The sequence below is a fragment of the Pituophis catenifer genome, unplaced genomic scaffold (genome assembly GCF_029215685.1).
Source record: "Pituophis catenifer annectens isolate HBS135680 unplaced genomic scaffold, rPitCat1.0.hap2 SCAF_4, whole genome shotgun sequence".
Taxonomy (NCBI): domain Eukaryota; kingdom Metazoa; phylum Chordata; class Lepidosauria; order Squamata; family Colubridae; genus Pituophis; species Pituophis catenifer.
This window is the reverse complement of record NW_027256884.1, coordinates 110,497,653-110,514,576: the sequence shown is the minus strand read 5'-3', so window position 1 is coordinate 110,514,576 and position 16,924 is coordinate 110,497,653. Positions and strand designations below refer to the sequence as shown.

Below are 16,924 nucleotides of genomic sequence, written 5' to 3'. Positions count from 1 at the left end.
AAACTGACAAAGCCAGATAACCAAGCCATGGGGGTGGGGGGGCTCTCCCATTTATAAATTGCATGAACAAGTTGAGAGTTTGCAGATGCAGAAGAATGGCCTCATAGACCTAAAGAAATTTTTACTGGAGGAGATGGCAAGACATGATAAGACTGTGAATCTGAATCCTGAAAATTTTAGACAGGAAATTAAAGAGTTGATTCAACAAAAGTATGATATTCTGAAGCAACATATGAAAAGTTTTATAGAAATAATTCTGAAGATGGATGAAATTATAAATTCAAAAATAGACACTAAGGAAGTTTATGATAAGATTTATAATTTGGATAATAAAATACAAAGAATTGAAAATGATTTAATAAGGATTCAAGAAAAAAGCTCAGAAGTAGAGTTTAAAAAAATAAAGGAAGCTGACTATAAGACTTACAATGTGGATAATATAAAACAAAGGATTGAAAATGAAACCACAATAATGCAATTCAGACTCATGGAATTTGCGGTTAGAATTAGGGGAATACAGGAAGATAAAAGACAAGATTTGAGAAAGATGTCTGCTGAAATTCTGGCTGGGATTTTAAAGGTTAGCCCTGAAGATGTATCCTGCAAGATTGATAAGGCCTACAGAGTTAATTCTTGGGTGGCAAAGCAAAGGCAGTTGCCTAGAGATGTGGTGATTTACTTTACTGATAAAGAAATAAGAAATAAGAAATAAGAAATGATATTGTGCAAAAGTCTTTCAACTCCACTCTTGAAATGCATGGAAGGAAGATCTGGATATTTAAAGAACTACCGCCTAAGATGTTAAAAGGTAGAAAAGATTTTGGATTTTTGGTGACTGAACTAAAGAAACAAAACCTCCCATTCAGGTGGGATGTCCCAGTTGGTATAATATTGAGATATCAAGGAGAACGATATCAATTAAATACTGTTGAAAAAGCGGAAGAATTTTACTATAAGGTTTTCAAAATGGGTTTAACATCTCCACATATAATACACGAGGGGAATAAAGAAAGGCAAAATCAACAAGAGATTGAAATTCAGGCTAAGCAGATGGAGGTGGAGGTAATGGAAAAACAACAAGTTACAGAGGCTTTTGTGGACAAGCCGCTTCTGGATTCTCCTTTGGAGGCTATAGTTGGATTACCTATAAATACAAGAGAGGCGGCTTCGGATTCTAATGTGATGACTTATCAAGCTACAGACCAGCATGAAAACCAAACAGTTGATATACAACTCATAGAAAGGAAACCAGGATGGAGATCTAAGCCACAAAAAGTTAAGAAAAGAAGGAGGTCCTACAAAAATAAAAACTTTTAGACCAAACAACAGTGTAATGCCAGTTACTCAAGAGACGATTGAATATTTAGAAATTTAGTTGAGGCAAAGTATTGGTTTATATTATCCTGAGGAGAGTGACAGATCTCTGTAGTGCTGTACTCTTGGGATGTGAAGATGGCCATAAATTGAATGGATTGGAATTTTCTATTTTGGATTCTTTGACAAATGGATTACGTTTATGCTGAGCTATAAGGCAAGAGAACTATGGGATTGGGGCATGCAGAAGATCTGGCTGTTACCCCAACATGGAGGTTGGAATTAATAATCTAGATGGATGACATTATAGACGACACTATATGGAATATAAATATAAAGTCACTCGGGTGGTTTTTTTTATATATGAAAATATTTACTATTGATGGAGGCGGATGGTAATTGAAGATACTGAACATACTGTTGGAATTAGGATGTGATGTTACCCTAACATGGGTAATGGAATTAACAATCCAGCCGTGAGACATTACAGAAGATATCATATGGATTACAAACTTAAAGTCAATTGAGGATTTTATATATATATGTAAATAAATTTTTTTTTAGTGGAACGGGTAGAAGAATAAAGATATTGAAAATATTATGTATGTAGACCTGTAGCAAAGTGGGTGGAGATAGGTTAGTTTACTGATTGTTTAAGTTTAGGAGAAGGGATGTTATGTTATATTAATATAACACGTAAAAGATTTGAATTAAGAGATATATGTATGGGGGAGGAGGAAATGGATAGATTATGAGTTGAAATTGCTAAATTAGGATTTATTATATAGTTTCACAGCTGAAAGTTGCTTTGAATGTTGCTTTGAAATGTATAGTATAAGGGGGATATAATGATATTGTTAGAAGGATAGATTATGAGTTGAATAGATGAAATTGCTAAATTAGAATTTATTATATAATTTTACAGTTGAATGTTGTTTTTGAAATGTATAGTATAAGGGGGATATAATAATATTGTTAGAAAGAAAGGGTTAGTATATGGGGGGTAGTACAAAAGGATGGTAAAGTATTATATAATCTGTTATTAATTTGGGTTTTATTTTGGAGAAGCCACAGGGGGAGGGGAGGGGGAGGGGGGGGTTAGGGTGGAGGGGGGGGAAAAAGGGGGAAAATTTGTATTTGAAAAACTTTTTCAATAAAAAAGTGTGTTTAAGAAGGTGCTTGGAAGAATTTTGATCAAATAGATAAGAGAGTTGACAAAGACCAACATCTGAGGCATTGCAGCTTAATGGCAGCGAAGGAATATGCAGATCAGCTTTTTGCTTTTCAGCAGCTCACTAAGAAATGTTTGAATATAAGAAAGTAAGTTTATTCTGTTTATTGATTTTAAAAAAAGCATATGATAAAGCAAATATGTTGCAATTAAGGAATGTTTTCAGATTTTTTTTTTCTTTAATTTGATTTATATGCTGCCCTTCTCCGGAGTCTCAGGGCGGCTTACAATGCGTTAAGCAATTGGTTCCTGAATGAAGAAAAATTGACATAGAGGTATGAGATGAAATAGAATGCTTAACAAGAGATTCAACACTGATCAGGGAGTAAGACAAGGATGCACAATGTCCCATTGGTTGTTTAATGTATTTCTGGATAAATATGAGGAATCTGTGTGGTGATTATTTTATTTATTTAGTGTATGACATCTACACAGGTCATGCAATCATTGATATACAAATTTAGTTTAATTAAACCGTCAGCAAATATATATATAATTATGGGGACAATAGCAATAGCACTTCACAGTGCTATTATTTACCACTTCACAGTGCTTTTACAGCCCTCTCTAAGTGGTTTACAGAGTCAACATATTGCCCCCAACAACCTGAGGTCCTCATTTTACCGGCTTCGGAAAGATGGAAGTCTGAGTCAAACTTGAGCGGGTGGGACTTGAACTGCTGAACTGCTGGCAATCAGCAGTCAGCAGAAGTAGCTTGCAGTGCTGTACTCTAACCACTGCGCCACCACAGCTCTTATAGGAGAAAGAATATTAAATTAAAATAAAACCATAATAAAATTACAATAATATGGAGCCATAGAACTGCAATGGGATAGATGTTATAATTTGATATCTAAGGAACTATCTAACTGCTTCTGGTGAGTCTGAGATGAAATCATCCCTGAAAGCACCATCAGGAAAATTCATGAGTATCTGAGCAATCAATGTTTCTATGCCATAGCAACACTGACATACACCAGACTGTGATTTTTATTGCAGTCACAGCATAATATAACCAATGTAAACATAATTTGACTGCAGTTCTGAGTAACCATGGCTCCCAATGCTTGCTTGCTTGCTTGGGAATGATAAGCAAGGCATCTTGGCATGGAAAGCATGATAAACAAACATTCAGATTCTTGAGTGAGTTAATCTGTTCTGCTCACAAAAAGACCCAAATGAATGTCAGTGAGCAGTGCACATCAATATGCTGGTTGGTTTATAAGATAAAACATTTCAAGTAGAATTTCCAAAATTTTAGGAAAAAAAAAAGATTTATCATGATACATAACTCTGTAGAGCAGGGATGTCAAACTCAATTTCACTGAAGGCTGCATCAGGGTTGTATTTAACTTCAGGGGGCCGGGGTGGGCATGGCCAGGGTGGCTGTGGCCATTTTGACATCACTCATGCCGGGGGCACCTGTGGTGACCTGAGCACTCTGCCAGCAAAAATGGGCTCCTGAGCTCCGTTTTCGGCTGCGACGGCCTCCTACAACCCTCTGCCAGTGAAAACAGTGTTCCATTTTTGCTGGCAGAGGCACCACGGGCCAGTCCTTCACTGTTTCCAGGGCAGCCCGCGGGCCAGATCTAAACACTCCACGGGCCGGCTCCGGCTCCGGCTCCGGGGCCTTGAGTTTGACACCCCTGCTGTAGAGACTTACTTACTTATTTATTTATGGAATTTATATTGCTGCTTATTCGCCCATAGCGACTCAAGGCAGCTTACAGAATATAAAACCTGATATAAGAACAACAAAACTAATAAAAGAAGTCATATAATAAATTAATATAATAAAATCACCCCATACCCCCCCTGTGACAGCACCTCACACGAGCCATTTAATGGGCTCTATCCCGCTCTGGGTTTCCCAGACCTGCTGGCAGAACAAGGTCTTCAGTGTCTTCCGGAAGAATGCTAGAGTGGGGGCCATTCTAATCTCTGGGGGAGATGATGTTCCAGAGAGAGGAAGCCACCACGGAGAAGGCCCTTCTTCTGGGTCCTACCAGGTGTATCTCCCTAGGGGATGGGACCCGCAACATTCCCTGCCTCCCGGCTGTAATGGGTCGGGTAGATGTGACCGGCAAGAGACGGTCCCTCAGATAACATGGTCCCAAGCCAACCTTTATATGCTAGTTTAATATGTCATAATTATTGGTTTAAATTAATGTTTGTAATGAGTGAGCATCACCCTGGGAAAGCTACTTTCACAATCATGGTATTGCCAGTGAACCCAACAGGTATTCAGATTCCTTTATTTATTTAATCCCCAGAGGGCATTTACTCTGGCACCATGTCCCCTCAGCTGTCCCTGAAGGTCAATACAGAAGATTCCTTACTTAGAGACACAGTGCTTTTGTGGCCCTGGACACACAAGAACAACAGCGCATGTGCTTCTCCAGTGCCTTTATGACAGAGACATTTATAGTAGCCTCATCTCACTATTACTGCATAAATACCCAGAATGTACAGGACAATTTTATATTCCTATTGCATCAACCCTGCCACAAAATACAGTGTTGCCATATTGTGCACAGCAGTGCTTAAAATTCATTGGATGATGACCTGTGCCATAAATTAGACTTAATGAGCATCTAGTTCATCATATAAGAGTGCTCTGTAATTTGAAATAATCTTCCATACACTAACCTTTATTCTCCCCTACATCCATCTAATGTTTCTATTCCATTTTTTTGATTATTTTAGACTTGTTTATGTATAATTTCTGATTTAATATATTTTTATATTTTCTAGCTTCTTATAATTATGTATTTTCTCTGCTTTTTAATTAACTGTACCCCACTCTCTTTATGCCAATCCATGATCCTAACAGAGATCTGAATGATTGATGTGTGAACTCAGACCATGTAACTCACCAATATGTCGGTTTTTGATCACATAAGACTTATTAAAATGCTTTATTTCTCTCTATTTCTCTCTCTCTCTCCCTCTCTCTCTCTCACACACACAAACACATACACATACACACACACACTCACACATAATCATGGAATACAAAATATACAGATTAATTTGACTGTTTTCTTTTCTTTCTCCCTTGCTTTCTATAATGAATATTTCGTTACTTGAACACTCTTTAAAAGACACAATTTACAATAAACCACAGCTATTACATCCTTTTTCATGAATACATGGAATACATGAATGCAAACTCTTGAAAAATATAGCTAAATTCAAGCCCATTTTCATCCAGGGAAGGTCACTGTGTGAATATGGGCCTGTCAATCTGTCTTATATAAATGTAACAAATGAAATAAATGAGTTTTGATACTTTTTCCCCACTTGCAAAACAGATTATTATGAAGAAACACCTTATACAGGGAGTCCTCAGGTTTCAATGGAAATTGGGACCAGGATTGCTGTTGCCATGTGATGCGGTTGTAAAGTGCTACATCGTGTGTGACTGCATCACTTAAAGACAGAAACCAAGGAACTCCCAGTAGTCCTCATAACCCCAAGACATGCGGGGCGTAAAGCAGGAAGCAGCAGGGATGAGCCTTGAGAGGTCTGGTGCAGGCCACACTTAAGTTGGGAGAGGGAGTGCTGCAGAGGCCAGGCAAGGAGGATGTGGGATGCAAGTAAGCGCAGGGAGATTGGGGCAGAGGGAAGCAATACGGCAAGCAAGAAGTGGCGGGGGGGGGGGGGGCTTATCAGAGCAACTGTGCAACCTTCCCTGCTGCCAATCCCCATTGATTTTGTTTGGGGTAAGCTGGCAGGGAAGGCCTCAAATGGCCACACCGTAACTATGAGATGCTGCTACAATTGTCGTAAATGCAAGCTGGTTGTCAAATATTCAGATTGCAATTGCCACGACTGTGTGTAGGGTGCTACAATGCCCGGAACTTTGAGAGAAACAGTTGTAAGTACCACTCATTCAGCACTGTTGCAACTTTGAAGACATGCTGAAGAAGTGGTCAGTAAGCGAGGACTATCTGTATGTGGAAAAGGAACTCTTGAGACTTCAGGTATGAAGGTATGTTGGAAAACAGACTCATCAATCCAACCTAGAATCGGTATATACTTACAGGTCACACGCAGAACAATGATGACATCGATCAGGTTTGATTAGCTGGCATCTATCGCAGTATCTAATAGCTAAATTGAAGATTTCAAAGTCAAGATATGAAATACGAAGCTTTAGAATTAGGACTTTTAAAACTTTTCTACTTCTCAAAACAGAATCTAGAAGAATTCAAAATATAAACAGGGCAGTCATATTTCAAAGATAAATTGGTAGGGAGTAATGTGAAAACTCTCCAATAAATTATTTATTCATATAGATTTTATTGGCCACCCAACTCCAGTACAGAGCTGCAAAAGTAATAGGAATGTAATCTATCTGTATATCTACTTATAGAAATGTAAAACTTGAACATAATCTAAACCAGCGGTCCCCAACTTTTTTGGCTCCATGGACTGGCAGTGGCAATGGAAGGGGATGGTCTTGTGAATGCAACTTAATCCTGCCCATGTGCAAATAAAGCTTCACACACTTGTCTCCTGCTTGAACAGCCCAGTACTCGACTGCAGCCCAGGGTGGGCGACCCCTGATCTAAATAATATCTGGAACAGTTCTTAATTTTGATTTTTCCCTTTTATTGCCATATACCTTCCAGAGTCACAAAGAAATGACTCTGAGAGGGGCACCTGATAGATTTTATAAACAAACAAATACCCAGAACTTTGAGTTAACCACATGGAGTCTCTATGTGCGAATTGAGTGGCCATATACCGGTAAATTAAATAAACAACCAAACAAACAAACAAACAAATACCACTAGATGAGATCACTAGGGCTCGCTGCCTTAGAAGAGTGAGGAAAATTCTCAGGGACGACTCTCACTCTGGTCATCACTTCTTTATCTTCCTACCATTGGGAAGGAGATATAGAAGTATAGCCAGCCGCACAAACAGGCTGAAGAACAGTTTTTATCCATGGGCTGTCAGACTCCTGAATGAGAAATAACACCATAACTATGTAGTATGATGGACTGCAGGGCCGGCGCAATGTGTAACATGTTCACACTGGTGCAATAGGACTGGGTGTTTTGTTAATATGATTTATTGGGTTAGGGATTTTTTGTCTTCACTGTGAGTTGTATTGTGTTGGGGGGGGTGTACTGAGGGACACACCAATCTTTTTGTACATATGTTGTGCACTGACAATAAAGATTTGAACTGACCATGCCAGACTTTCAAAATGAGAGGGAAGTATCATTTCCCTCACATCTTAAACAAGGAGATTCAACCATCATTTTTCACAAAATACCGAAAATATCTTTGCAAATAATGGATCTCCGGTACCTTTTGAACTGGATGAATGCTATAAATGCAGTTAGTACAGGGGTTATGCAACTCAGCCTGGCTAAGGAACATTTTAGTAATGTTCACGTGATACAGATATCAGGAAGAATGATTGTTTTATTTTGGAAAATCTGTTGATGTAGAAATAAAGATAACACATCTGGTGCAAGTCAAGGGAAGGCAACGCTAATGGCTTACCTCTTGATGTTGTTGTCGTATAGATAGGCAGATCTTTAGCAGCTCTTCTTAGAATTTCCTGCTGAGATTCTGGTCTTTCTTCTTTTTCATATTGCTCCTTATCAGTTTTTGATAAGCAAAACTGCAGAAAAGGAGAAAAGCATGTTTGTTGTCTGCTAATTATATTTAGCATCTGCTAACTTATATTTAGATGATATGTATAGAATTTTTATACATTATTAATTCAAAGAAATATTAAACCAAAATCAAAGAGCTGACCAGTTTGTATCACCAAACAGATAATGTATATTATCCTAACCCAAAATCTATTTCCCCTTTCATCTCTTTAGTATTGTACAAACGTATCTCTTACCACTCTACATTATTAGTAGGTATATGACATCTGATAATTATGAATGCATGTTAATTATATTATCTATATTTCTGGTGGATTCAGCAATTGTGACTGTCACATAAAATGTGCAGTGGCCTAGACAGATGGAAACTGCACTGTTCAAATTTATATAATGAACATTTGCGCTGGTTGGCTGGAAACAGGATTCAACTCATTAAACCATCACTTGCCCACAGGGATCAAGAATTGGATGATGAAGGCAATTCAGGAATGATGCATTAATGAACCCACTAAATAAAAGCATGAGACTGAAGCCCTGGAAAATTTCAACACTTTGCCAATCCACACTGACAAGCTGAGCACTGCCCTTATATTTTAACACAAGATGCCATAATGTGGAAAGCATTTCAATTCAACAGGATGATATCATAGTCTATGCATTGCATAAAAAAGTGACTGTACAGAATTGTAGCTCCAATCTAAGTAGTTTCAGCTTCAAAACAACTTTTGTATGTACCTTTTAAAACCTTGTCATCTGCATGAATGTCTCTTTAGTATTACCTATTTGTAAACAGGCTGAAACTGGGTTTAGGATCTTCTTAAGTGCTATGGCAGATTCTAAGCTTTTAAAAATATGTAGTCACAAATTAAAAAAAGGTGAAGCCTAATGAGATGCTGAATGCAATTCAAGGGCTGGTTTTGATTAATAAAACCTTATCTGCTTGATTCCTTGATATCTATGGCATTGTTGTCTCTGTGAATCTGCCTGCCCAGTGCAATCAATCCCAGAAATGATGGTTTGGATCTCTCCCCATTAGGGTGACAGAAGGGCAGTCTGGTTATTCACAAATATTTGTCTGTTTTTAAAATTTAAAATACTACCTAATACTCTACCATTGCTTTTCTATTTTCAAAAATGTACTGTGAAAACACACTTCAGGCTAACTTTTGAGAATAAAAGAAAATAAATATATCCAGGCCTACAATTAAAAAAGACCCAGATAATATTTGACTCTAAATCAGGGCTGTCAAACTCACATCGTCACAGCGTCGTCACGTGACGTATTAGAACTTTTTCCCCCTTTGCTAAATCGGGCGTGGGCATGGCTAACGCGTGATACATCCAGCCCGTGGGCTGGGAATTTGATAGCCCTGCTCTAAATAGAAGAGCTATTTAGCAAAACCATTAAAACTATAACTGCTGAATTATAATTGTCTCAGGCTGCATTTTGATTTACCATAGGGCATTGATAAAATAATTATTTTTAGGAAGGGTCATGTTTAATTTAAATTAGCAAAAGGAGTTCCTTAGTCAATCTCCCTTTCTCTCTCTGGATGTAACATGGATTAGAGCATTGATAATGACTTCATAACGACACTGTACATTTCTATAGAATTTGGACATTAGTTGGGTGTCTTAAAATTAACAGCACTCCTAAGTGAGAATGAAGTTTGTTTTGAGCATAATTGTTAAAGTAAGAATGATTATAAAAATGTACAGATTGTGAATTGGTTTATACCTATATTAAGACTATGAAAGAAGAGCACAAGGGCCACCTATCTAAATTAGCTCATTCAAAACAGGAAATTGTTCAAATTAAAGAAATCCAAATTAAGCTGTGGCAATGCAGTAATTGTCTGATTTTCATTCACAACACTGCAATATAATTTATTAAATGGGAATAGAAAAACTAACCAAAAAGAAAACTTAACGAATCTTATTTTAAAGCAATCATTAGTATCACAAACAATTCAATAGTAAAAACTGCAAAACTTTGCCAATGATAATATTTACCTCATTGGAAGGGGAGGCAGGAGATGTAAAAATAGTCTTCCAATAGGACCACGCAAACATAACAAATGACAGATGAAAAATCACAAGGTAGACAACTGCAATAAAAATAAAATACAAATAAAATTTCAGTGAAAACTGTTAAAAAGAGCAAAAACAATAACATGAAAAAGGGTTAGGGGATTAAAGCAACATTTCCTTTAACCTACTAGCAAAATAAATTTGAAGACATAATTGTAGTATATGAGATTGCACAGAACCCTGAGTAATAGTCAACAATAAATCAATAATAATAGGGTCATACAAAAAATAGATCAGTTCCAATTGAGTCAATTGTAGGCAGTTGGCAAACAGAAATTATAGATATGGACGTTGTTCCATCCTAGAAACCATTACCACAAAAGGATGCTCCAAGCATATGGATTACTGCAATTGAATTGCTCTTAAATAATATCTGGAAGCAGTAACTGGTTCAGAATGCAGGGGCAAATCAGGTTTTGGGCATCTATTAGTTTATCCAAGTAATTGCACTGCTGTAGTTGCTTTCTAGATCCAATTCAAGATACTAGTTATCATCTTTAGAAGCTCCACATGGCACAGACCCAGGTTAGTTGTGGGACTGCCTCTCACTAATGGTATCTACGCTCCTACTCGTGTTTCCCTGAAAATAACACTGGGTCTTATTTTCTTTTGGGCACCAAAATAAGCATTAGGACTTATTTTTGGGGGTGTCTTATTTTTTCCATGTACGGGAGTCCCACTTCTTCTGCTTGCTCATGGTGAGACAGGAGACCCCGTGATGCGCCAGTGCTGCCGCCACAAGGTGGGGGTGTAGCTGCCCCACATGCCATGCACTGGCTTACCTCAGGGCCTCTGCAGCCAGGCCATCCACACCCGGATATCTGCCTCGCCTTGCAGCCCTGGCACCAGCACACTGCTTGGCATCCTGCTCCGTTGTGATTGCGAGCAAGCAGAAAAAGTGGGCCGGCGATCACGTGGGTTCCTGCTGCACATGCTTGCCGGTGCTGCCATCACAAGGCAGCTGATGGGGTGTGATTGGCCTGGCTGCAGGGGCCCTGAGGTAAGCTGGTATGGGTGCGTGGGGCAGCTACACCCGCTGCCTCACCTCGTGACCGCGGCACTCTGAGTAACCAGACAGAATAGGCGGCTGGCTGGCTGCACAGGCTCTTAAGATTTATTTTGGGGGTAGGGCTTATATTAGGCACATGCATAAAACATGCTAGGGCTTATTTTCAGGGTAGGTTTTATTTTTTGGAGAAACACGGTACTAGGTTATGTAGGTGAGCATACTCCAGGTCTCCTTTGTTAAATGCTGGTACCTGATGGCTGCCCCAGTCCTTTGGAGTAGTCTCCCTCCTGAGATACAAGGGATACCTTCTGTTTGAGTCTTCCACCTGGCTTTCCCCCCTAACATTGGACTAGAGTATGGGTTGAACTGGGAGGCTGTTTAGTCTGGTGCCTGGAGGGGAAGACTATTTCTGATTTTAGCTGTGTTTTTATGGATCGTTGTGAGCTGCCTAGAGTCATTATACAAGATAGGCAGCCAGATAAGTCCTGATAGGGTTTCTTCTTTTGTAGCCAATTTATTTTAATCAGCCAATATTAATTCAATTATTTGGAGATCCTGATCTTTCCATGCTTTAAGAATGACTTGTAGGAATAGCATACATACAAACACATATGCACACACAAAGAAACCTGAGATACATAGATACATATATGAGGAGCAGAAATTGCCAGAATTGTTTTCAGCTAATAATGGCAACCATAGTGACTAGTAATTGCACTGGAATTTTGTCTTTGCTTTTTATTTTTCTGGGTTTTAAAAATCAGGGTTGTCTTCTTTTTAGATAACCACAGAATTGATAACAGAAGCCAGTTTTGCCTGAGGTTTCTAAACTGAGTTCAGAATCAAAGGTATGTTTTCCTGCATAAGGAATATATGATAGCAATAATATATATGCAATTTGAGATAAGCACAACAACTATTATAAATTGTATTTTATTATTACAAAATATGGAACTGGAAATCATCATGTGTAGAAATCCTTGCACTTATAAAATCCTTTTTTTAAATTTATTTTTTACTTTTAATTAGTTTTTGCATTTGGTTTTAAGAGTTAATGTGTTTTTACTGTTTTCATATTTTGCTTATTGGTTGTGTTGTTATGTGGTTGTTTTTAATATGTGAGCCGCTCAGAGTTGCAAATATGAGTTGTGTGTCTATACAAATTGAATACATTTGAATTAATAAAATCCAGCCTCAGCTTCAGAAAAGGTCATCCTCTATTGCACCTGGATAAGCTCAGTCTGCCAACATAATCTGGTACTCCTAATTTATATCTTTCTTAGTTCTGAAATTATGAATATTTATAATAAGCAAATGTATAGTCCATGAGAAACTATTCTATCTTGATGCATTCATTCTTATTTAACATCTGCATGGAGTCATGTGTTGTAAATATAATACTCAGCTTTATATCTCAACTATGGCCTAAACAGAAGATGCCGTTGAGAACTTGTCAGTATGTCCGGGAGGCTGTTACAGCCTAGATAGAGACAAAAAGGCTTAAGTTCAATCCCCGAAAAACAGAACAGTTTTGAGTGAAGAAGCTTTCCAGTTATAGAAAAATTCTATCTAAGTGACCAATTTTTATATATATCAAGGGCAATTGCAAAATTCCAACTGTAGCTTTATGCATGCATGTTAATTGCTGCATATGTTCTAATGCTTATTAGGTTGGTTTAAATCCATAAAATCATCGAATCAAAGGGCTGGAAGGATCTAGGTCTTCTAGTCCAACCCCCTGCTCAAGGCAGGAGTTCTTATACCATCCCAGACAAATGCTTTTTTTTTTTGTTTGAAAACCTTCAGTGATGGCGCATCTATAACTCTGGGAGGCGAACTGTTCCATTGATTAATCGTTCTGTCAGGAAATTCTTCCTTATTTTCAGGTTGAATCTCCCTTTGACAAGCTTCACCTGTTGCTTCTTGTCCTGCCCTCAGGTGCTATTGGAGAATAAATCAATGCTCCCTTCGCTGTAACAGCCCTTCAAGTATTGGAAGACTGTAATCATGTCTCTCCAAGCCTTTTGTTAAGTAGGCTAAACATACCTAGTTCCCTTTGCCGTTCATTTTAGGATTTAGTCTCAAGGTCCTTATCGTCTTTTGGCTCTTTCTAGGGCCTCAACATCTTTTTTTTATTGTGTTGATCAGAACTGGATGCAGTATTCCAGATGTGGCCTCACTAGAGCAACATACAGCGGTACTATCATTTCCCGTGATCTTGGTGCTATCCTTCTGTTGGTGCAGCCTAGAACTGCATTGGCTTTTTTGGCAGGTGTAGCACACTGCTTACTCATACTTAAGAGTGATCCATAAGGATACCTAGATCTCTCTTTCGGTTACTACTATTGAGCCAGGTACCGCCTATTCTATACCTATGTATTTGTTTTTTCCTGTCTAGGTGCAGGGCCTTAACTTTTCTCACCACTAAGCTGCGTCTTGTTGGATAGAGCCCATGCTAAAGTCTCTCAAGATCCTTCTGAATCTTTATCTTTCAAAATGTTGGCAATAAAGTAAATAAAGCAATAAAATAAATAAACCAACCAACCAGTAATATACGTGTTTTAGTAACAAGAGTTTATTCAAGATACTCTTTGCCTTAGAGATCATATGCATTACAGAAACCTTGACTCTGAACTAATCATGTCCAGTAATTGAAAAGCAAATGGCTTAGCTAGAGCAGGTCACATATGATTTTATAAATAAAGGGTTCATAAGCTCGCTTGCTCATAATACTTGCAGATGCAATAGAAAAATACGAACAAATTCATTATTCTGAAAAAATACACATGCTATCAGTGTTTTTGTTCCTTGTCCCAAATGTTTCTGTAAGCTAAGAGTAATTTACATAAAATAAGTAGTAAACATTACAGAGTTCAAAAAAATGCTATTATATGAGCAAAAAGTTCTTAATTCCATGGAAGAAACTACATTTAAGAATTTAAGAATGTCAGAACGTAAGTGTATAAATAGCTGTGCTGTGCTGATCTAGCTGTGCTGGATCAGCCAAGGTGCTTAGGCCAGCGTTTTTTCAGTGCCAACCAGATGCTTCTCACAGGTAGGAGAGGGAGACTGCTTTCGTTCACCTCCAGCTAGTATTGGAAAGCATGCTACTTCCAATCCAGAAGCAACCGTGAGTCAAGGGGGTTTGATAGATGTGTCCTCTGTCAATTTATCTAAGCTAAATCTGAGAAGCTAAAGCAAAATCTTTATGTCAATAGCTTCCAGTTCATTTACCATGTGCAGATTGCTAGTTTTTGTACTTTAGGATTCATAATCCAACTATTTTTTCTGAATAGGTTTATAAAGTTACATTAAAAAGATAATGGAACGCCAGTTACTACAATTGGCTTTATCTCTTAAATCCCGAAGTTGCTGTTTCAGTGACTGAAGATTTTCTGTTTGTAAACAACTGCAAATAGCCTTCAGGAATTGTGAAGGAAAAGAAAAGAAAGAAAAGACCTTTTGTAACTAATTGATGAACTGAGGGGAACTGTCGCAGAATACTGAATATTTTATGTTTCTGTCACAATCTCATAACAAATGAGTAATTGTTGACCTACTTTCCAAGCTGACAAAGAACAAAAGTTTTAAGAAGAAATACCATTAGGCCTCAGTGCAATCCAGAGGCATTAGGAGGATCTGTCTGCTCCAATGACATTATACACCACTGAATTTCTTTTGGTGGGGCAGCCTTGAATACACACAATTTTATGAAACTATAAATATTACTTGAATAGAAACAATTGGCTGAATCAATTGATTTTGAGAGTACATACGATATTTTTAACAATGTTCTATTTAAAAAAACAACAACTGTTACCCGCCCAGAGCCATGAATCTGAGATGGACAGCCATATATTGTTTTGAAAAATGAACTGAGAGAATGAATGAATGAATGAAAGAATATATACATGGAATCTGTCACATTTAATCGTTACATTAAAACATTTGTGAGAAAGAATAAAGTATTTGAATTGAAATGCAGTAAAATAAAACCGAGCTTAACTTCATTTGAACAATTATTGTTAAACTTAATCATTTCAAATACCTGAGTTCACTTGAAATTTAATTTAATAGGGTGTGTGGCAGGTTGGAGGTGGCTAATGGTAAATATAAATTAGCCAGGACCTGGATAGCTCCTAAAACCCATGCATTGTATAGTCATCTAACATCCAAAGGACCAGGAGTTCAATTCCCAGTACAAGATTTGAACTGCACAGAGTAATATCTGCATTTGAGATGTCCCAATACAGGATCAAATTGGTTGTGCTTGATGGTCACTGTAACTGAAACCACCATGCAGGATAAACTGTGTAAAGATAATGAAATTCCCTCCTGGGGATGAGCTGAAAGTCATGTGATGCCCAGTCCATGGAAGCATGACATAACAGCTGTATCTTTCTGCTCTGGGGGCAGGTGGTCTGATTATACCATTCTAATTCAAGACAGCTTCTAAGTAATTCTCCCAAAACCTCCTATTTTGGAATAGATCAAGATGCTTTTTTTAATGGGCTTTACCAATATGTTAATCCCTTGGGATGCGTTTAAGCCATTTACTTAGAGATCCTGTATTGCTATTGCCTTAGCAAAAAAGAGATTTCGAGATTTTAATCTTATACAATTCGAAAAGATGATTAAAGACTTACTTTTGCCTTATGCTAAAAATACACCTCCCTCCCAATGAATTCTATCAAATATCTGTAGAAGCTAAAACTAAATTCGGGCTACCATTTTCAGAAAAAACTGAATATTTGATGAAATACTGTATTTTAATCAGATTTAGGGGGAATCAAGAGAGAAAGCTGGAAAAGTATCTGATGGATTTTTAATTGAATTGTTTACAATTTTTCTAGATGTATCAGAAAACCTATATTGGTAGAGATTCACAATCAATCAATTAATCTTTCTATATACCCTCTACTTTTATAAATTTCATTTTAGGAGGTCAATGTTATAGAAATATTAAAAAACATGAAAAAGAAATGTATAGGCATTTATCTTAACATGGACGCTAAAATATTAATTGCAACACTAGCTATGAGGCGATAGAAAGTGAAATTGTGGATAATTCACCCATGTCAGTTGGTATTTATAAAAAGTAGACACACGTTTGATAATATCTATTTGACAACTTATGTTTTGGGAATAAAACATGGAAAAACACAACTGAAAGTGACCTTGGAGGTCTTCTAGTGCAATATCCTGCTCAAGCATAAATCATACCAGACCATAAATTATCATGGCAGATAATTTAGAATAGAATTTTCTAACCTTGTGGGACACTGAAAAGACATTTAATACAGTTCAGATAGGATTTGTAATAAGGAGATATGGATTTCTATTGTCTTTTGTTCACTGGGTTACAATTTGGTATCTCCACCTATTGCTAGGTAGAGATACCAAATGGAGTTTTTCTTAACCACCAAGCAATTTTGTGGTATCCCAAGGAAGCCCCTTGTGTTCTTTAATCCTTAATTTAATTGTTGTAACTTTAGATTGGACAGTCTCAAGACATCAAGCATGTAAGGCATATGATAGTAAATCTAAACTACTTTACATGACAATGATTTAATGGCCAGGGTAAAATTAGGGTAAGTTTGAAATATCATTATTGAAGTTGAATAGCAATATAGTTTATAC

At 37.4% G+C, this 16,924-nt stretch overlaps 1 protein-coding gene across 1 annotated transcript in view; it reads right to left on the bottom strand.

Moving 5' to 3' along the window:
* ZDHHC20 (zinc finger DHHC-type palmitoyltransferase 20) overlaps nucleotides 1-16,924 on the bottom strand; it is a 53,395-nt gene that overhangs the window by 21,467 nt on the left and 15,004 nt on the right. The window contains exons 3-5 of the mRNA XM_070943911.1: nucleotides 10,198-10,292; nucleotides 8,069-8,189; nucleotides 6,592-6,661 (exon numbers count right to left, since the gene is read on the bottom strand). Of these exons, the coding sequence (XP_070800012.1) occupies nucleotides 6,592-6,661; nucleotides 8,069-8,189; nucleotides 10,198-10,292 (286 nt within the window). The remainder of the gene's footprint in view (nucleotides 1-6,591; nucleotides 6,662-8,068; nucleotides 8,190-10,197; nucleotides 10,293-16,924) is intronic.